Source organism: Mchenga conophoros, linkage group LG1 (genome assembly GCF_057382185.1).
Source record: "Mchenga conophoros isolate Kocher_MC1m ecotype Shallow Benthic linkage group LG1, M_conophoros_male_GT1.1, whole genome shotgun sequence".
Classification (NCBI taxonomy): Eukaryota; Metazoa; Chordata; class Actinopteri; order Cichliformes; family Cichlidae; genus Mchenga; species Mchenga conophoros.
This window is the reverse complement of record NC_140526.1, coordinates 29,190,957-29,213,355: the sequence shown is the minus strand read 5'-3', so window position 1 is coordinate 29,213,355 and position 22,399 is coordinate 29,190,957. Positions and strand designations below refer to the sequence as shown.

Here is a 22,399-nt window from a genome sequence, read left to right as displayed (position 1 = left end):
TCCTGCTGAAGAAACAACTCCCTCATGGCCTTTCATACCACACTTGAGTATTTGAGTAATGGGTATTTGAGATTTATATGACAGAAAAGTTCCTGTTTTTTTTAATCTATCATTTACCAACTATAGATATTTCTGTTCTTACAGAAGGAAAAAAGTAGGATATTTTCTGTGTGTTTTATAATTACAGGACAGTCTGGGCAATGAGCTGGCAGAAAATGTTCACATTTATTTATTATAATTTCAGCCCAAAGAACTGTGCTGACAGACTTCTCTGCGACAGCAGCATTTCTTTATTATGTAGATAAACTGAGACATAATGTTGGAATTCAACTTATTGTTCTTATATTAAGATATCTCAGGACTTTAATGTGTAGTTAAACTTGTAACACTGACAGAAATTTCGCTGATCTGGCCCATTTAAGATCAAAGTAGGCTGTATGCGGCCCACGATGTAAAATAAGCATGACACCCCTGGTTTAGAGAGCATTTTTACCCAGCTGGATTCAAACCGGGGATGCTGGCGTTTCGTGATACGAGTTGGACTGTGACATCTAACGGCTGCAGTAGATTCCCCTGCATCCACGCGGTCATGTTTCAACACATCCTATGATAACACGTTTTATTTATGAATCTTTTTGTATTTTGATTGTGTTCATTTTGCAGTTCTAGACTTTATTATATGTGCATTAGTTTCATATATTACATCCTTTAAAGGTGAATGAATAATCCCACCTCAGATGGCAATCACATTTTTTTTTGCAGTTCAACAAACTGGATAACATGAACCCGTGATTACCTCTCATCCAACCATCACTTGTTTATTCTTTGTTGATGTTCCCCACAGCTTTATCAGTGCATAACATAAACGAGATGTTTGCGCTGCATGCATCCAAATGTATGTGGGTGCTACTTTTGTGTGCATTCCACCAAAGCTGATTGGTGGCTTAGATCTTATCCCCTGGGGAGCAATTAGTCCAGATGTTCGGGGTCTACAAGAACATACTAATTTGGAAACTTTCCCACATGCTATCTGGTGTGGCTGACTCTGTGCCGGCCCCAGACATCTAAAAATAGTCTTAATCATTCTACAGTCTGCTCCCAGAACCCAGCTAGCTACTTCCTTCCCAGTCATGTTGCAACCACCTACTACATTTCACCACCAGATTCACAAGGCCCTATCTCTCAAATCTGAGCCTTCCTCAGTTGTCCAGAAACACGATAAACAAAGAGATGGCTTACAAAACCCAGCTCTGCTGAGTTCATCAGCAGTTTGTTGTGAAAAACACCACAATTTCTGTGCAGTAATGTTTTATTTCAACTATACATGCCGTGTTAAAAAAAAATGGAGAAAAAAAAAAAAAAACAACAACAAAAAATATCATGAAACAAAGACCATCATTATTATTTACACATTCACAGTACAATTTTACAACATATCTACACGCTCAAATACTCTGGAGATCAGCTGGCCTCTCATCGCCACGTTGCACAGTATTTAAATTAGAATTACATGACAAAATCTGGTTCATCTGCACGTACACCAGACTGAAATATAAAGGCTTCAATTTAGATTGCAACTGAAAGACCCAGTTCATATTGCAATGTACAAGGCAGTTGAACAGTGTATGCTGAGTGTGTGTCTGTGATGTCAGTGTGCATGTGTCGAGTAGAAAAGAGACAGCCCAGACTCTGGTTCGATGACAGGCAGAAAGTCTTTACATACAATCATCACTTGTAAACAAAATGTGGCTTTGGGCTTGAACAGGCAACTGACACTCGAATGAGATTTCAGAATTCACCCCCCGCCCTCACAAAAGAAAAAAAAAATTAAAAATAAGTACCCACTGCTAACGAGAAATGATCCCTTGGTCGTCACTGCCGGCCAATAGAAACAATTCCCGTCCTGCAATCCTGGGGGAATTACAGATTCCGGGCGGCCATGCCAAAAGACGGCTTTTGTGTGAACACTGTTTTAATACATCGGCTGTGGGCAGGATATGCTGCGTTGAGCTGACTGCTCCACAGTGCAAGGTCTCACCACCCTACCTACATCCCACGTTCAAGAAAAATACATTCACTGCATGGCACCTTTACCTGGTGGATTAACACCACTCATTTCAACACCGGCAGTAAAGGAGGAACGAACTGATTTATATCCCAGTAGGTGTTTTTGCTTTCCCTTTGTGTGACTCGCATCCACAAATGGAATGTTTGTCAGTGTGTTTTCAGTATCGCTTCAGTTTAGATTTCCGACGCACATCCTGCTAAAATTTCAATTTGCTTATGTAAAAATCACTCATATAGCGAGCATATGACATAACATACAGAGGACCAATTGACGTTGCCAATATTATATACTGTATTCGTGAATAAGGCACACAACGCACAGATTCGGGTTCACTTGCCTAAAAATATTTATACTCCTTATTTATAGTATTTTTTTAGTATATACAGTATCTTGTCATTCCCAGCATGACTCATTTGGACACATTGATAAATGTAGTGTTGATTGTACACGGGGCCACTCGCAAGAAAATCTGCACAGGGAACATGGGCTGCAGAACTGGACAGATGACAAAGATGGTACATCCACGTATTGTTCTAGGTTCAGTTAAATATGTCGCAAATAGGATTTAAAGTGGGAGGAAAAAACTAGCATTCTTCTATCAGGGGACACGCACACACAGACATTTAACAGAATAAACCTGCCTTGAAATGTGGAATTCAAATATATGGGCTAAACCATTGGTGTTGCTTTAGTTTCAAAATGGTAAATTCTTTAAATAAAATAGTAAAAGATTATAAAAGCAAGTCATTTTGTTGGAAACCCAGTTACAGAATGAGATGAAAAATTGCATTTTCTTTTAATACCATTGCTACATAAAGACAGAAGACTCTTGAACCACTCTTGAATTCTTACAAAGGGGCAGTGGAGGTTAGAGGAAGTTTCAGTCCCAGAGAGAGAGACATCTTATTTCATGTATCAGTGCGTTTGGTTGCTTAAAACTACTCCTTGGCCTCTGTCTGCAACACAACACAGACACACACACACACACACACACGCAGATGTGCACACCCATGTCACAGGCTATCCTCGACTGGTAGGGGGAATACATGCATCAGGGAAAACTCCTATATCTGAAATCAATAGCACAAACCAGTGAGCAAAATTTGAGTTGGCCATTTCTGTGTACAGCCAGCATGACCAATTCGCCACAACCTAATCTAATTACTAAGTACACAACAGAGTGACAAAGAGGTATGACCTCAGCTCTGTCCAGGGGGGGTTTAAAGAAGATCAAAGAAAATATGTTGTTTTAATGAAAGACAGTGACTTAGGTCTTAAATGTCTTAAGGTGCATTCTTGGGCAAGTGGCACTAATATATTTGCTGCATTTACACAAATCTGCTTTCCACACACACACACACACACACACACACACACACACACACACACACACACACACACACACACACACACACACACACACACACACACACACACTTTCTCTTTTCTTACAGTTTTGATCAGCTGTTTACGGCCACGTGTATCTTAAAACAACACACGCGCTATACGTTTTGATCTTCCCCTCCATCTGCCTTATGCCATCTTACAGCCAAAGCTATGGCCTCTGGCTTCTCTCTGTTCACTTCACATTAGTGGGAAGACAGTGCTCAAGGGGAGTGACAAATGAGACCCATTCTTCAAGTATTCCACTGTTTTTTTTGACCTGGTCCCACATACACCATCGTGACCTCTGCTGGTGTCCTAAACCTCGCTCCAAATGTGGTAACGGGTGAGACCTAAGCCCAGATACACTGGGCAGCAGCAGATTCACCACTGTCCACTGATCATATCCTGTGGCTACTGTGGCAAGGGAGGGAGGTTGGCTTGCAGGGTTGCAAAGAGGCCCCAACGAGTATCTTTGGCCATATGTATGACTTTCTGGTTTTAGTGTGAGTGAATGTGCATATCATTTAAAGGGGAAATACACCTCAAGTTGATACACAAACACACACTAGGCCTTATCCCATCTGTACTCCCTCCCCCCAAGCCCTCAGGGCTCAAAGCTCTACAGTCAAGGCCAAGAACTCACTTTGAAGTGTCCATGGTCTTTTAATAGCTGTACTTGTTGACTACTCGCATTTGTGGAGTCTGTGGTGAAAACCCATTGGGTTTAGGCGGCACATCTGGCTTTATTGAAGGGGTCCGTTTAAGCCCGGTGCGAGGAAGTGAGCCATGCCCACTGTAGCTGCTCTGTCTGGATACTGAGGGTGGGTGGGCTGAATGCATTCCTGGTGCCATAACTCCACCATGTGAATCAAGTCTGGAGGGGGGTGTCGGAGGCATGTAACCCCCTCTGTTCATACTGTGTTGGCGAGACACAGACACCCCCATGGTTACCCCATTTGGTGAGGTGGATAAGGAGTGCCTGTGAGATGCACTCCGCTGGAGTTGGTACCCCCCTCTTTGCCTCTCCAGGGTGCCCCCCATGCTCAGGCTTCCCGTTGGTGTAGTGGGCATGGGCACATCAACCCTCTTGGTGGGGCTGTGCCTCGGCAGGGAGGAGGAGGGAGAGTACAAGGAAGCTTCTCGACTGGGCACCTTGGGGGGTATTTCAGTCAGTTCCTCCATGGGCTCGAGTGTGAGGTGCTGCCTCGGGCGGGGTACTGATCCCTCTTGAAGAATGGCCTTGGGGTTGGCCACAGAGTCATTGAGGTGTTTTAAAAGGTCATTTAGGGTATTTCTGGCATCCACAGACCTCTTCTGGTCTTTCTTAGCTCCTTTAGAATCTGGGTTCTTAAGCTTCTTTTCAGATGAATGTGGTAGTGTATCTTCCCCATTGTCATGGCTGGGGTGGTCATGTGTAGCGTTGGGCAAGACCACGGCGCTTGGGATGTGCGAGTGTCCCAGGGCGAGGTGAGGGTGGTGGGAGCTAGAGTTAGCAGGAGTAGGAGAAGAAGGAAGGAACTGAGGACTCTTGGCAGATGAGTTGGACTCCTTACGGGACCCACTGACCTTCCCATGTGCCCTCTCCCACTGGTTTTTAATGGGCTGTAGACCTTTCTGCTGAAGCACAGGGGTAGACTCTGGTGTGGGCAGAGCAGCCAACTCGGGGGGCTGACATCCATCCCGCAAGATGACGGTTTTAGTGTCACCGTTGGGCGCGTTCAGGTCTTTGCCAGTGCTGAGAAGATTGGTGTACAACTTCGGAGAATCATTGTTGGTTTGGTACTCCTAAGAATGTGATAATAAAACCAAGAGTAAGATTAGACAGTTTCACATCTTGTTCAATGCCTCTTCTCCACAAAAGCGGTATGATTGAAGCTGCTTTTTAGTTTGTAGTTTGGCTGTACCTTTACAGGGCTATCGAAGAGGCCATTGAGCTTGACAAAGCTTCCAGTGGAATCAGAGCAAGATGGTGCAGACTCTGCATCCTTGTGGACATGTCTTGGTTTACGGAGGAATGAGTCTCGGTAGCAGAACACAATTAAACCCGCCAGTAGGGCACCCATGAGAAAAGCAGCAAACACGCAGGTGATCAGGATGTTCATGTGGACCAACTGGTTGGTCTCACCAGCTTGTATATCCCACACACCTACAAAACAGTGAGGCATCAGTTAACCCTCTGGCGAAACGACTCCGTGACGTGTACCCACAGCAGAAATGATACAGTATTGTGTGAACACAGCCATGCTTAAGCTTCTGCTTTTCAACCTCCACCATACAACGTAGTTAACCACAAATATTGTTACATTCATCCTAATCTAAGATGAAGAAGAAATATGGTGAAGAAGCTGTTATGTACCCACACCCAATTTGTCCTTCTTTAAGAGGAAATGCTATGTTAGTTCAGCCGGGAAGACTCAAAGTGTGGCCTTGTCCCACGTTCCAAGACACTTTTTGTCATGCATCCAGCACTAAAGGGTTAGGAGTGCGCTCTTATCTCAGATAGAGAGCCAAGTCAATCTCTTCCCGCAGGAGATCAACCAGCAGGAAATTGATCAGAGGAAAGTGTCCAGGTGTTCAGATAGCTGCTGCTCTACAGAAAGTTTGTTAGTAACCACAGACATTGAAAGAGTTAGTCATCCACCGTGCGGCCATGATGTGGCAGAGCTGGTCCAGTCAATGATTTACCAGCCAGGGTAATCTATTACTAGAACTAGGGTTAGAAAGTCTAACCTGCAAGAGGCCATTCCTAACAAGAGCTTTTAAAGAAACTACGTTAGAGCAGTGTTGCGTAAAAGAAAGAAAGAAGATGAAGGAAATTACCATTTAAGTAAAGAAAAAAGTTATTATGAAAATAAAATATTAATCATAATATAAATGTTTAATGAAAAGACTAATATCTGCCATGCTATCTAAGGGAAAACCGTATTAGCAACCACAGTGTGTTTGCATATATGTGTACTTTCACATTAGCGTGGCTTAGTGACATTTCCTGGCAGCTATCAGATCAGGCTCAATGCAGCATGCTGGCTGCCTCCCTGTGGGCCTTACCCTCTTGGCCCCCTGGGATAGAGTCTAAAGAACTGGAGGTGGCTGGGTCATCCTGCAGCACAAAGCGTGAGCCGTAGAGCTCTGGATCAGGCCCAGAGCTGGGGCTCTGACTGGGTATGAGTACTGGGGGGTGTATGGGCCCACTGGGCTGGATAGTGACTGGCGCTGATGAAAACTCCATGTCTGTGGTGACAAACAAACTGTTAAACTGTGCAGACGAGTGAAAAGCATACTGTTATCATCCCAGTTAGTAGGCATCGGTAGAGTGTATGGAAAAACAAAAGAGTAAACTTTATCACAGTTTAAATGATTGTGTTTTCAAATACCAATAAATGTACATTTTGAAGACAATTTAAAAAGGAAATAAGTGATGGTTAAAAGAGGAGTTGGTACACAACAGGAAGGTTGCCAAGGTATAGTGGAGTAGACATGCAAGAGGGAGGATGGATCAGAACAGGAGGTGATGGGTGAAAAGGAGGAAGTCAATCGTCGCCCAGTTAGAGTGCTGATGTTGCCTGGTGGTTCGGTTATTGATGGCGATGAAAATGAACACAGGGAATATTAGCATTCGAGAGGTGTTTGATACGAAAAGATGAAGGGAAGCAGGGGTTGAAAGAAAAAGGCAGGAGATGCTGAACTCAAGGAAAGAAACCATTTGAGTAAAAGATCAAACTAACCAGAGGTAGGATCGCCAAATGATTTGTAATCTGGCGCTGAAGTAGTGCCCAAAAATGCTAAAAGAATTAAAAGGGACAAGAAATCATTATAAGGAAACTCTGAAAATTAAAAGAAAAGAAAAATAAAACTCCTGAGAGACACTAAGAGTGCAGCTTAGTTTAGGTTTTAACAGGAAGTATATTAAGCACTCGGCCAGCAGTGTCATTTTTTTTACTGGAGGCACTCTGGTTCTGATCAATACTGTGGTTCAGCCATGGGTCATGTTTAGCTGATACATATGAAGGGACAGGTGCAGTGAAATCAGTCAATGTACATTTTCTAGCCGTGACATATCACAAGACCTCTGTCATTTGCACCGGCTGAACATGACCCTCAATTGTACATGTCCATGTTTCCGCCTCACGGGCGGTATTAGTTACAGGTGGCCATGTACTCTATGTAGATATGTGTGTTAATACTGCACGTAAGACTAATGTAGGGGCAAGTTACTGGAGTGGTTACTGATGTGAGTGTGCAGGCTCATGGTGTATGCAGAGATGAGTTTGTGTACAGTGTGTGTATAGCTGCATGTGTGTGTTTGTATATGTCTGAGGACAAATAGCATGGCATGGAGATGAGATCGATACCTTGACAGTCTCCGAGGTGGGCCGTGTTTCCAAATTCAACATCCTGCTCATATCCAGCCCTGAAAAGAGAGAGAGAGAAAGACAGATAGAAACAGATATTAATCCAAAATAGCAGCGACAACAAAAAATAAATAAATATTCTTGTCATTTTCTCATCTGTAATATTTGTGCTTCATATTGCAGGTGGGCTGTGAACTCACAAAACACCCGGCTGTATCCTCTCACAGGCTCCGTGAGGCTTCCAGCCACAATAAGGATCCCTTGATGCAATGCAGGACCTGGTATGGCAAAAACGTACACATACACATACACAAACACAAACACACACACACACACACACACACACACACACACACACACACATCAGAACGCCAGGTTTAATCATTCTGGAAAGAACGCTATAATCACTTGTGACTGACTGAACATTAACCACAAGGCACAGGGTAAAGCTGTTATCGTTGCTTTTATGACATTTAGCCGAAGAACAAAACAATAAAGCTATGACTGGCTGTACAAAGGACATTTTTATTTAACCTCCTACGTGTGCAGTAGTGCATCACTTACTTGTGGCAGGAGGAATGCCTTTCACAGCGGCTCAGGGGAATACGGATGACACAGCTTGAAAAGGCGACATAAAGGCTGTGTGCGTCTTTGTCCACATGCAGCGAGAGGACACGCTTGTCATCCTCACGGTTAGACAGGCACCTGGACAGGGTGGAGAGAAACCTAATCAGAGGTCTATCAGACCCGTCTGTCTCCTGTTTCAGTCTCGGAAGATTTAATCACTTGTTAGGTTGACGACTCACAGAAGCTTCTTCTTACAGTTTAACAAGAATTTAACCCCTGACTCCTGGCAGTGTGCATTTTAGCTTCCAAAAAAAAATAAAAATAAAATCACACACACACCAGACTCAAAAAACACAAAAACACAGCAAAACAAAAACACACACACATGCACGTGAGCACAAAGCTGACAGACACTGCCATCTGTGCCAGGAATCATCACTGTAAGAGTTGCTGACTCCACAGCCAAAAGACAGAAGGGGAAGAGGAAACGAGAAGAGGGAGAAAAGTGCATGTGTGCCTACTTGGCCCTGTTGAAGATGTCTATTTCCTCCAGGAGCAGGCTGTCATTCAGAGACACGGTGGAGGTCTTGGCTAAAACCTTGAGGACGACCCCCGACTCAGCCCCGATGAACACCACTGTGTAGTTCTTGTGGGGTCCTGCTTCACTGTCCACAGCCAGCGCTGTCAGCCTGTACCTTTATACGTAGCAGAAGGCATGTGTTACTCACAGCAGGGGTTATTTCATGCAAAATAGGAAAGACTATTTGAATACACATATCCCATATGCTCACTGATCAACATAGGTAAGGCCTGTTTTATATCTTTGTGTCATCTATGGATACTATTTACCAATTTTCCACTGAAGGACTTACTTCATCCACATTTGAAAAATACCAACAGATTCACAACAAATGTTCAGCTATGATATAGATATGGGTCGTAAAAGATCTTGGCAAGATTTTTGATTACTTTTTATTTTTAGGAAGACTTTACTTGGTTATCCTTCCAATAAAGGTATGATCTGAAATCACAAGTTTCAAATGTAAGATATATGCTCTTTATGCGTTTACCTGACCCGTGTCTTGGTGAACCAAGGCTCATCTCCTATAGAAGGCACAGCTGTGTCCATGAGGGGGTGGGACTTGATGAACTGCAGGGTATCGTCCGGGAACTCGACGGAGCTCTTAAAGGACGCAGCTGGACCGTGACCTGCACAGCTCCCGGGTCTAGGATAGAGAGTGCCATTGCACGGAGGGCAAAAGGTCAAAGATCAGCCTATATGATCGCACACCAGGGAGTAATAATAATGTGTTCTGAGATGGATGGAAAAGTGCCACGAGAGGGTGGGGGAGAGTAGCAGGTGCTTATTAGGATCACAAAAAGACCTCAGCTGGAGGCATAAAATATACATATGCATGGTTATCCTCCCATAAATGATTTACTGGGGTAATTACGTGCTTCGTGGACTCTGTGTTTTGTACGCAGGGCTGCAAATATAGGCGCTGACTGTAAACAGGTTAAATATGCAGCGCATCTAATTATACTAAATTAATTATTTAATCGTCAGCAGATGGTAAATGTGTGTGCTGGGTCAAAACTAATAACCTGGTGCAAAAGATTTCATTTCACTGGGTTTAACCTGGACAAAGAAGGGTTAAGACAAGGTGAAAAATGACAGGCGGTAAACAGCTGACGAGTCCAGCACCACGTTTAAAAAAAAAAAAACAAAAAAAACAAACATCTTTGGACATCGCCCTCTTAGTTTAGTTTCTTGGTTCCACGTGCTTAGCAAGGTTCAGAATTTGGATATTATTCTGAGGAAGAGAAAAGATGAACCGTTACCGAGGTTTGGGTAACTTCTCCTCTGGGAACGGAGTCCACACAGAGTCAGGGGTCTTCTGCTCCTTGAACCGGCCCAAGAATACTTTTTCTATATCAGCCATGGAGAAGGCACACACCGCTGACCCTGGAATACTGCAGAAAAGGAAAAATATCTAGATAAAATCCCCTGTTTGTTTGAACTCTTAATTCCTCCTGCAGCAACGGCAGCTACGGCTCACCTGTTCATCTGCGTGGTGAACACGCCCACCACAGAGGGAACCCCGTTAATGTCGATGATGTCGGTGATGGACTGGAGCACATCAAAGTAGAAGAAGGACTCCCCCGGCACGGAGCAGTTCAGCCTCGCCTTCACGAAAGAGGTCCAGTGCTTCTCCAGCACCCTCTGTGACCCACCCACGTCATTTTTACAGATTCGGGCCACGCGGGAATACACAACCTGTGAGGTGCAGAGGTTTTTTTGTTGTTGTTGTTGTTGTTTTTCCCAGAGAGGACTGAGGCGTGCAGATGAGGAGGGCATCTCAGTGAATGCCACTAAAAACACTTCAACATGCTGAATAATGCATCTCCCCATCCTGTAGCAACTCAGCACAGATGACTTAACAAACAGACTCTCTCATATTTAACTTGTTCACTCTGACTGGAGCAAATATTAAAAAAAAAAAGAAAGAAAAAAAACAAACAAACACTTGCAATGGGCCTATACTGACTTAAAGCTGGGCCATGTGTAAGTGTGTTGGACTGCACATACTGCCAAGGCTTAAAGCATAAATCAAGTATGATAAAGCAGTTAGCTTGGATAGCTTTAATTATTTACCAGTGCAAACCTCCATCAGAGCCCAGGTGTCACCCCAGCATTAGTTGGGTTGAAATATTCATAAGCTGGTGGCTGATGGAGGATGCCGGCTTCCTGTGGCCCGGCCAGCTCAGGATGAGGCATGGTCAAATCTGAGGTTGGCTTCAAACATGGGACATTTATAATGCCATCTGCGTGTGTGTGCCTCACAGGGAGAGGCGTACACAAAAGCGTGCAATCTCTGTGAGACAAATCCTCACCACTGTGTAATGGTTTTACGTTAGTAGAACATCCCTACCAAACACTTGTCGTGAAATTTCTCGGGTATTCTAATGTGATGTAGTGTCAGCGCCTGAATGGGCCCCCATTACCACTGGGCCCATTTGTGGCAGAAACGCAGGCACTGAGGGAGGCGTAAAGCTGTAGTCTTGGATAAAGGCCTGCATATGCTGTGTGTGGAATACGTGATGCATTATAAACGGCAGGTGCACGGTCTTACCTTTCCCAGATTGCTGTGCTCCACCGCGATCTCCCGGTAGAAAAAGTACACATAATTCCCATACTCTGCAGCATGCAGGAAATGAGGTTCTGAAAGAGAGACAGAGGCAGAGAGTTGAAGTGTATTTCTGCACTGTCACCACCACTGTGCATGTTGAATATTTCAGGGATTTGTACAAGGCTGTATATGACTGGGGGTGACCTAGATTGCCTGTGAGAGAACAGGCCATATCCTCCTAGAGCTTGGCAAGGCAGGGAAGCTCTCTATCACTCCAAAAACAACCCTGACAGCCAGCGCACATACATATACCACGCAAAGGCACCATGAGCATCGAGCTAGCTGGCAGGTAGACACATGTATCTTAAGTGAAGTAAGAGGAGAGAGAAACAAGGATTACCTTTCAGCCATTTGGAGTCATACTTGATGGTTCTCAAGGCTGATCCATCACCCATACTCCGATAGATGACAGAATCGCTGGCCTGGAAGTCAGCTACAGTTGCAGAATACAGCTTCCCTTCTAAGAACAAAAACAAGAAGGAAACACAGTCACCAAAAAGTAGGATGCGCTGCTCTTGGATCCTTTGTTGTTTTGTCTTCTTTTATAGAGCTTAATTGGCCGAGTTGCTAGCGCTGCAGGCCCAGTTTTACCGTGGCAAAGACACAGGGGTGATAATGAGAGCGTAAGTAGGAACACATTAGTTGTTCTTTGGCGAGATGAACTGCGTGCGTGGGCGGGTGTGTGCTTGACCCTTACCAGCGAAAAGGGCAACGTTGGTTTGCTTGGAGTCAAATGGGCACCGTGCCAGTCCATTGATCTCTTCCCCATCAAACTCTAGGTTATCCAGCTGAAGGGAACGGAGCGATCACCCACACATTAAAAAGAGCTTTCTCAAGAGGCACGGTGCAAACAATCACACACACAGAAGCACTGGTGCACACATAAATCACTGAAAGGAATCTTGTCAAATTTATTTAAAAAAAAGATAGTACAGGAAGTAAAACATTGCTGTTTATCTAGTAACAGTCCACATTTGGTGTACAGTGGTCCCTCCCTATAACGTGGTTCACTTTTCGCAGCCTCGCTGTTTCGCAGATTTTTTTTTGGTACAATTTTGCATGGGTTATTTTTCTTCCCTTTTTTACTACGCAGTGTTCTGCGTCCTGATTGGCTGTAGACTGTCAATCAATCTCATGCCGCGTCTCCTGTACAGTACAGAATGCATTCAGCTTGTCAAATTTACATAAATCTTCGATCGCTACCAGTGTGACTCTGAAGTGCTGTACTGTATGTTTGTAATTGTTCTCAACAACGAATACAACAATGTCGATGAAACGTTTTGCACCGTCAAAGGCTGCCTTTGACTTCATTCTATAATACTGGATTTATTTTTCTACGAAGGTTTGAACTGAGAGTGTTTAAACAAGAGAGAAAAAGTGTGAAAATGTTCGTGCCTGTCTGAGAAAAGGGTATAAAGTGTGTTGTGAGGGGTTTTACAGCCTTAAAGCAACTATAATAATTGTAAAAAATAAAGTTGGCTACTTCACAGATTTCACCTATCGCAGGTTTTTTTTTTAGAACGTAACTCCTGCAGTAAACGAAGGACCACTGCATGCTGTTGTACACAGCCTGCATGAGCTTTGCCTAATGAATCACAGGCTCTGACCCTGAATACTGACCCTGTAGTATCTGCACATTGGGTTGAAGCCATTAGTACCACAGATGAACACCAGGTCATCATTTCTTGGAACCAGAACTTTGATGAAGTTGTGGCACTCGTCCTGGAGGAAAATGCACAACATTAAATTGTGTTTTCAGAGGTTTGTAGTTTAACTTTCTGTCCGTGTCATGGGTGACACGGGTGACCAAACAAAAAGTGATTTTTAATGATTTTTCCCCCCTACTTACTCTGTGTTTTCCCTTCACAGCACACATCTCTCTGTCAGCTTGGCCCGATCGCCATGTTAGTTTCTGTAAAAAAAAGAAGAAGAAAAAGAACAACATCATGAGGTATCAGACACATGCGTGCGACATAACACGCAGGCACACACTTTTTCCACTCTCTCATTTTACCACCTGTCCACTCTGTGATGAATGGTTCAGTATTTTCTATGAAGCCCTTTCAGTATTTGTGGATTGCGAGAGCAACTTGTGTGAATCTTACCCGGTAAGGAATGATCTCATTCCTGTAGGATTCTCTCAGGCTGACTAGGTACACCTGATCTCTGTGGACGAACAACAAAACATGCAGCTCAGTGACAACAAGAATATATTGTTACTTACTGGGTCTTTGTGTGTGTACATTAATCAAAGTATTTTATTATTCTCCCAATTATGAGAATATTTTGTGTCCTTATCATTAGAAGGCCTCATTTACTATAGAATAAATAAATGAATAATCTTGACAACAAATACACAACACAATTTCACTTCACTTTCAGTAAAAACATGCACATTTCTAGCATACCATCTAACAACACAGATACATGTGGTGGTGATTACAGGGGCTCCAGAGGGGGAAGGTGTTATACTGTTAGATGTCAAAGTGATTTCCTGCTACAATATTACAGTAGTGCTAGTGGTCAGATTAATCCCACTGCCCATAAATAGCAAAAAGAAATGTAAAGATGCCAAGAAATCCCTGACAGCGCGTCAGGCCGGGAAGATAGACGCCTTTACTGGATCAATACCAGCCATATACATCAGATGCACGACCAGAAGCCAGAGATCCAATAACGCTAAGAGCTCACCCTTCCCGCATCCCACCCCTTTATGCCACTGTTTACCTGCCAAGGAGTGACTGAGTATATTGGTGAGGGGGAGAGGTGTGTGTATGTGTGTGTGTGTTGGATTTACCTGCCAGCGATGAACAGAGTGTCCTGTATCGTGGTCATCAGCTGAAAGTCAAGGCGATGCTGGGACTCGTTGCCAGAGGGCCTGCCTCTGAATACAGGGTACCGCCGTGAAACTGCAGTGACAACAAACATGTGCTATTAACGGGAGGCTACTGGTAAAAGCAAACAGTGATACGCTGATAAACCACCCTGTTCTGATTAAACATATAGTTAGATATGGGAATTATGTGTACGTAGACTCAACTACAGTCTCTCCAATCAGACCTGTGCGTCATTGTAATGTTTTTGTGTGTTCGATAACGGCTGCCTTTGCCAGCATACCACTCTGTTATTCCATTACATCACAGCAGATTGATTTTATTACGGTGGATGCTAGCGTCTAAAGTATGGACCCGATGAGAGGGAGGAGGCGCTAGTGTGTGTCTTAAGTTTTTGTAACAATATTCTGAGTGGAGCAAGTAAAAGGTTTACATGGGGATTGTCATTATTTTATTTCTATTTTTGAGTGACATTCGAGTAATTATAATCTCAACCCGGTCTCTGTTGAGCTCATTTACGGGTGTACTCACAGTGCGCGTCAACGACATCGAGGGGTACGATGTCCTCCGGGAAGCTGACTGCGAGGAGAGTGCGCGAGACTGTCAGTAGCAGCAGCAGCAGCTCACTGAGCAGAAGCACAGCTTTCTGGCCCATGTCTGCTCACAGACGACACTTCCTGTTTCACACTGGTGGAGCTGTTACCTGGAAACACACACAAAAAAATGACATGCTCTCGTTACTTGACATGTGCTAAATATAATCCTTTGTACCGCTGTGAACTACGCGAACCGAGTCCAAACCTTTTGTTAAACTCGGAGCAACAACTGTCTCTTTTTCAAGCTTTTGTGATGCAAACATACAGTAAAACGCTCTCGTGTTTATTGATGACTGAGCTCTCAGTGCCAGCGCTTGGCACTTCCCCTCTACCTTTTCCTGCATCTGTTGCCTAAGGGAAGGTCAGCCAACTGACCGGTGGGGTGTCTCGGTGTGTGTTGCAAAGAGCGGAAGTCGACTCTGTTAGAAACGTGGCAGGCCTGCTGTCTCAGTACATCTGTGCTCTGATTGGTTTGTACTGGGCCAGGCTCAACACTAATCAGCACATTGCAACTTCATCATCATCACAAGTGTAGCCTCTGCTCTAACCTTAGCACACCTCTATCAGCGCTCTAGTTGTGGTTATTGCTCGAGCTTTTCCTTGGGGTCGGTGTGCTTTATTGCAGCGCAGTGATTCACTCATACTTGTATTATGAGCTCCTACTCATGTACAGCTGTTTTGACATTGTAGTAATTTTTGTGGATTAAAAGCTTGTACAGGATCTGATTGTAGACATGATACACCAGCAGTTACTTTGGCAATAATTTATTGTGGGAGTGGCAGGGGTTTAGTGTGTATGTTAGTGTCTGAAGGAGTACTTTAGAGACAGACTGTGTCTGTGCATATTAATGATCGGTGTACATTCAAATATTTATAAGGCAAACGAATTATTCATGCAGGCAAAGCCTGAACGGATATAAACAATTTACTGGGAGACGTCACACAGGCAGAGGGATGGATTAGCCAGGAGCGCACTTGGATGCACACACACGCGACTGCACATACGTAATCACTCTTTCAAATGGTGTAATGCAAAGACTGATGTGTGTGTTGCACGCGAACGCACACATGTGCGCACACACACACACACACACTATTGACTCATTTTTCAATTAGCCCCAAAGCACACCTGCTCCAGTGCTGTCTGTGAGCCCTGCCTGCCAAGCCATTAGTGCTTTGATTGATCCACACAGGAAACATGGCAGATCAGCAGCCAGAGAAGGCAATCCATGGACTTCTCCATATCTGTAACTATAAATCGAGCCACTTTCATCTTGATATTTTTTGAAGAGCCTCAAGCTTATGAAAAAATGTCCAGAAGCTTAGTTTAAAAACACTAAATAAACTACAATGCATATGGCTGTTAAGTGAATTAATTATAAGCAAACATGGCTGTCAAGTAGAAAATGAGCCGCCGCGAGGTGTTTACCTGACAGCAACAATCGGCATGTCATCTTTTTGTTAGAATGTAGATGGCATAACTAATTTGTTGCACAACCTTTGTGCCAGCATGTTGATGTAAAGTATGCTGTGTGTGTGCGTCCATTAATAATCCAATTTTGGTCTAAACAGCTACTGTGTGATGGCATGTCACTAAAAAGAATGAAAGTAGTGGTGAGATGGAATCGGGGTAATGCCAACATGTTTTAATCATCACCAGTGTGTAATCATGGCTATTCAGGACTCTGTGGGATACTGAGGCCTTTCAAAGAGCAATGTCATTATGACTGGATAATGTGAGGCATGGATGAGACAACGCTTAATCTCAATTAGTCCACTTAGTGGTTAAATTACGGGTTTGATGTTTTGGCAAAAAAAGGGGGAAAAGGGAAGATTTTATGAGGACCAAAAGGGTTGTTTGCTCTCTCTATAACTACAAACATCAATAATGTTAAAGCAGGCAGTAATTCTACTGTAGTCACAAATGAATCACTGGGCAGAACCCATCCACAGATCTATGGATGCAGTTTCCCCGATCTGTGCGGAGCAGCAAATGTAAGAAACTTGATCCTAACGAGGACTGATGACGCGACTCTGAAAATCCTTAAAAGCATCACAGCTTTTTTTCTTTTTTACTTCCTCATTCAGACGCCTCTCACACCAGGAAATCTGCTGCGTTAAAACGCAGGCAATAAATAGCTGAATTTCTAGAAGCCGGAGACAGAAATAGATACCAAATACTCGACGGCTGAAAAATAGAGGCCCTGTGAAAGTAAATAAACCGAGCTCCGTGTTTCAATTCTATAGCGCTATCGTACACACTGCAGGCTGTACCTGTGGCCAAAAACCTGGCTGTATTCACAGGTAAATGGTTTCCTTACCTGTCAGAATTTTACACTCCTGCTTAACACGAGCTCTTCAGAAGCACTCACATTCATGCCACTTTTGCCCCTGTACCATTCTCCCCCACTAAACAATTCAGATGAAAAGAAGGGGGAAAAAAACACTCTAAGGAAGGGCGAAAAGCTCAGTGCCAATCTCCCATGATTCCTTGCATGGTAATAGCCTTGATGTGGAAGGCAAAGGCTTCCCTCAGAAACTTTAATGTAAAACAGAAACAGAAGACATTCAGAGGTCAGTGATCTAAAATTACTTCTCAATCTCTAGCGAGCCCAGCATGTTTTCTATTGACTATTCCTTTACGCTCTCTGGCTCCTGCCCTCCTGCGTGTGTGTGTGTGTGTGTGTGTATGCACACATATAGGCCTCAACAAGCCTGGAGACGCTGGGCTTGTCACGCATCTCACTGCCATTCAATCTTGCCTTACTCTACCTCTGTTATTACAGGCTTTGCAGTGTCCTACAACCACGCACTTTCCCTGCTGATGTTTTTGGCTCAAACCCATGGTGTTAAACATGGGGGGAGGAGGAGGAGGGGAATCGAGTGGACTGCCATTTCTGCTGATGGTGGGTGTAGGGGTCTGTAGCCCAATTCTGGTAGTTACAGGGGACGCTTTAGTGCTCCTTTAGCTTAAAATGACAGATTAACACATACCCTCCTCTTAGCTGTGCTTTCGTTGGCATACAGTACGTAAGCCATAAAATCTCCTCAATTGCAGCACTGGATGAATGTGTTTTTGCAGGGAGGTCCTATTGGGAGAATTTGGGGATAGTAAAAGGATAGCAAACAACAGTAGTGCGTGAGGATTTTGTAGTTGCGTGTGAATGTGAAGGGCGGATGTAATCCCAGCAGAACAAAAGGCTGCTGCTGCTGCTTGAGGCTGCCTGACTTGTCATCTTGCACAACGGGAAATCGGATGACCCGGGAGTTCTTTTTTTATTTTATTTTTTACAAAGTTAAATTATTTAACTCTGTTTGTCTAAACTGCGGTGGAACAAAATTTTGTGCTGCTATATACGGCTTTGATTCCTCTTGTGACTGATTTATCGAGGCGCTGTTGGCAATTGCGGCCACTTTGAATGGCGAATTGACCTTCCAGAGTGACTACTTCATGACTCCTTGTGTTGGCACTTATCAATGAATGAGGTTGAAGTAAAATTAAGTGAACTGACTCATGGTGGCGAAGAAACTTACAGACGGAAAATGGTGGACAGAGATGGAAGGAGAGCTATTTGGCTAATTGGACGCCATAAATTTGAATCCTGATGAAAACACACACACTTATTACCCACAGTGATTTTTGTATTTACAAGGGCATTTTTGCCCTTCGTATAACTTTAATATCATGCCATAGTAGATTACCTAACATTATATCATGTAATGCATCTTTGCCATGTCAGTTTTCTAATGATTGGCTCCTATCGTGACCGAACCTGTATTTCTGCACCATCACCTGTCCATGTATGACTGTCTGTTTCAAACCCACATGCATCCAGTGACACGGCTGTTAAAACTCAACTGTGGCCCTTGGAAAGTAATCAAGATGCAGCCACACAGGAGATTGAGCCAGCCAGATGATTAGAGCAGCTCCCAGACATGCCCACAAATGATTAATACTCCTTTTCCCCACTTGAGTAATAACAAGCACCCCCTAATCACAGGCTGTTTACCTAAGGATCCCTTCTGAGGGGCTTGGTTGGACTTGTTGCTTCAGAGATCTGGCTGAAGGAGAAGGCTGTGCCACCCTAAACCGTGCTTCCCTCCCTTTTGTTCTCTACCTTGGTGAGAGGAGGAGTGAAACAGGAGAAAGGCTGTTCTCAGCAGTAGTTCTACTATTATAGAGCACAAAGAGCCTGTGCTGCAGGTGTGACCAAGAAACAAAAGGGGCTCTGGGCAAGTCAACACAATAGAGCCCCACCCCCGGTCCATGGACCCATGTTCCGAAGAGCTTTTTCGAGGCTGCGAAAGGGACTAAGAGGGAACAAAGCAAAGTATAAAAACGTGCCCACTCTGAACACGTCACATAGGGTCTAACTTTCATCTCTCAGCCAATTAAGTATGGAACAATTTGATTTGTGAACAGCAGTTTAGGAACCTATAAGGCTACAAAGGGTTAATACTGATCACTGTATGGTTTAATGGTGGTTGTTCCGGGGTTATGGCCGGCTGTAGAGGAGGTCAACGGTGATCGTTCTGGTCACTGAGTTCTAACCCTCTGGAAAGTGAAGCGAAGTGAGACACACAAGCCAGCTGTGCTGTCAACAAACCCATGGCTTGGTTCTGATGTCTGACCCGGCCACAGTCTGATGGCCTTGCCGATATCTCAAGTTTGTCATTTCAGCAGTTAGGCCGAGCTCTCTGATCTCTGAGACATGGTTCAGCCAGCTGAAAGTTTCCAGGGAAATGCAAACATCCTCCTTTATCCCTTATTTCTATAAAAACTTAAAGCCTTTGGGAGAATTTATAGCAGCAACATTTTGACCACAAACCAACAATAGTTAAAAATGAGTGAACACTTCTGCCAATAAAAAAAAAAAAAAAAATGAGTAGAGCAGATTAGTATGGCAACAACTACAAAATAAGCACCTTTTGCTCTTTTACTTAATTTAGCCACATGTTCCTAAACCTTAAGACACAAATAATTAAACTGATCACGCCTGGATAGCTCCTTATGAAACAAAAGAACTACCTCGACTCCCTTGCTTTCATCATTTTTCCTCCGTTTCATTTTCTATTTTTCAAGTTTTGCCTTTGGATCTTCTTCTCCTGTTTTACGCACACAGTCCACGCAGCAGCCCGGGCTCGAATGCATGCATTATATGGACTGGAGCATAAAGGCATTCAAGTTTGGTCCGTGGTAAATCATTTCAGACCCCTTTTAGTCCACATGCACAACTGATACAAAAGACAACAAAGACGCGGGGGACATCTGTGAAGTGACAACAGTGATGGGGCTTCGTTTAACTGCCTCAATAGCACTTAATCTATTCACAGGGCAGGGCTTCCGTGCCACTCTGCCTCCAGAAAGGTTACGGGCGCTTTTGCAATTTATTATCCAATATGTGACTTTAGTAATGGATCAGGGGATGTATTATATGTTTTAAAGACATCAGCAAACGACCTTCATTTTCCACTGCTCGTCCAGTTTGCCTCTTAATTGTTTAACAGCCGTTTGTTTTCGCTCGTCTGCGCAGATTGCCTTTGATCCCAAGTTGATTTTTTTGTAAAGTCAAAATGCCAGAAAACACTTTTATTCCTGCTCTGAACTGTTTAACAGTTCAGACTAGAAACGCTTTGTTATTGGGACTGAAATTGTAATAAAAACAGGGACACTCGCCTGCACGGAAGGTTAAAGGAAAACGTTTGCGTTGCTCCAATTATATTTCTATCAGCATGATTATAATCAGGAACCCATTTGCACTCTTGCATTCGATAAGCGGGACGTTTTACTCGGAAACGTACTTGATACTTTTTTTATAGATTATAGTGACTAAGTATAGCGCTCCGGATAGATTGGCCAGTAGCAATAGGCTATGCCCTTTATTCAATCCAATAATATTAATACCAACATTTAAAAAAACAAGAAACACGTATTTTTTTCTAAAAAACGAAAAAAAGATGCGCTTTATCCATGGTTTAATTGCAAAAACAAAACACTGGGCACACCTACCTCAAGTATCCGATTTCACACATGAACGGGGCAGTCCAGCAGAATGTCATATTCCTTTGGTAATCCATTTGCGAGAAAACCCCCAGCATGTAATATTCCTGTTATTTTGCGCTCCATCCGGACCCCACTTTTCTCTTTTATCCAGTTGCGCACAGATTTCAGCTCCGCTCGCCACACATTATTGTGACTCTTGCCTCTGATGAGTCTCTCTCCGTCCCCGGGCCCCTGCGCTCTGATAAGTGAGCTTCAAAGCTCTGCCACGACCGCACCAGCCCCCCTTCTCCTCCCTCATACACTGTTACACCAGCCCCCTTTTCACTACGATTAACTTTGGAAACCAGAGGGAAAAGATATAAACATTAACGATGCGATATCCTTACTACGCCGCTCTCTGACTTAACTGATCTAAAACAACAGAGGGTGCGCGGAGAGCAAGATAGCGCATGTGGGATTTACGCAAAACTATCCTCTGTGATTCTTCTTCTTTAATAAATAAATACAGATATGGTTCGCAGAAGTTTGAAATCACCGGTTTCATAGGCAGTTTTAAAAGACCGGAGGAGGAACTGTAACAACTACAATTTTCCCCCTTTACGGGGAGTGGAAAGCTTTGGAGCTGGACGGATTCATTTTGCCAGCCCTGTAAGGAATGAATGAATAGTGTTGCACGAAAGCACTAGTAAAAATAGTCCGGACCTCAACTATTTCTGTCCTGCAACCATCGGTTTTGCAGAGCAGCATAGCGACGTGGTCAGAAGAAATATTTTGTTTCCCAGCAAAGACTTCTCCTCTCTAGTTTTTTCTCCCCCCCTCCTCGACTTTCACTGCAAAATACGGGCGCAACAAAGAAGCCTGTGTCCACATAGCTGCAAGGAACTCACCTCATCGGAAATGATTATTTTGTATCCTTTCGCGTTGCCGTAATCTCCCAAAAAAGATTCTGCGCGTCTCAGTGAATCAACTTCTCCAGGCTGGGAGAAAAACAAACTAATGCACGGCAAATGGTGTAATTCGACCCGAGCCCTACCAATGAACAGCGCTCTTCCTCCAGTCCCTCCCCCAATCATCCATCTCTCCTCACTTGGTTCGGGCTTCTCTTCCTTGCTAGGGCTTCCTTCCTTTCTTTTCCTAAAGCATAGAGAAAGAAAACAGCGACCCTCCCATTTCTCCTCCTGTGTGACCCCATATTCGCCCCCCTTCCCTCTTCAGTTAAAACCCCATCCCCCAACACTAAGTCAGCAAGAGCTTCTAGTTAAAATCTTTACAGCTGAGTTGTGGCAAGTGGACTGCTTAGTAAAACACAGCTTTAGCCATGTTTGGATTTGAGGAAGAGATTTAGCTCAATTCTGTGTTTAATTCAGCAGGGCATGGTGAAACTCATGTTTTTTTTAATCA

The 22,399-nt window shown here is 43.8% G+C and overlaps 1 protein-coding gene across 5 annotated transcripts; it reads right to left on the bottom strand.

Moving 5' to 3' along the window:
- Positions 1 to 1,291: 1,291 nt before the first annotated feature.
- sema6d (semaphorin 6D) lies at positions 1,292 to 22,064 on the bottom strand. Of its 5 annotated transcripts, none has more exons than XM_085273706.1 (20): positions 21,886 to 22,064; positions 14,930 to 15,101; positions 14,362 to 14,473; positions 13,670 to 13,730; positions 13,414 to 13,476; positions 13,185 to 13,286; positions 12,262 to 12,352; positions 11,905 to 12,024; positions 11,508 to 11,596; positions 10,434 to 10,651; positions 10,216 to 10,347; positions 9,444 to 9,599; positions 8,895 to 9,068; positions 8,371 to 8,511; positions 8,007 to 8,084; positions 7,807 to 7,865; positions 7,180 to 7,236; positions 6,503 to 6,685; positions 5,359 to 5,600; positions 1,292 to 5,239 (listed from the first exon to the last, which is right to left on the bottom strand). In XM_085273706.1, exons 2-20 carry the CDS (start codon positions 15,051 to 15,053, stop codon positions 4,118 to 4,120), a joined length of 3,324 nt encoding a protein of 1,107 aa, XP_085129832.1. In that variant the 5' UTR covers positions 15,054 to 15,101; positions 21,886 to 22,064; the 3' UTR covers positions 1,292 to 4,117. The 5 variants fall into 5 exon arrangements, with proteins under 5 accessions (XP_085129832.1, XP_085129842.1, XP_085129859.1 ...); XM_085273716.1 differs by lacking the exon at positions 21,886 to 22,064 and adding an exon at positions 21,005 to 21,818; XM_085273733.1 differs by lacking the exon at positions 6,503 to 6,685.
- Between the last annotated feature and the right edge of the window lie 335 nt (positions 22,065 to 22,399).

Excerpts from the sequence above, each read along its gene's own strand:
- sema6d (XM_085273706.1), bottom strand. The coding sequence starts at position 15,053 with ATGGGCCAGAAAGCTGTGCTTCTGCTCAGTGAGCTGCTGCTGCTGCTA. Across the intron at positions 13,287-13,413 it reads CTGTGAAGGGAAAACACAGA|GACGAGTGCCACAACTTCAT; the intron begins GTAAGTAGGGGG and ends ATTTTCCTCCAG. Across the intron at positions 6,686-7,179 it reads ATTTGGCGATCCTACCTCTG|ACATGGAGTTTTCATCAGCG; the intron begins GTTAGTTTGATC and ends TTGTCACCACAG.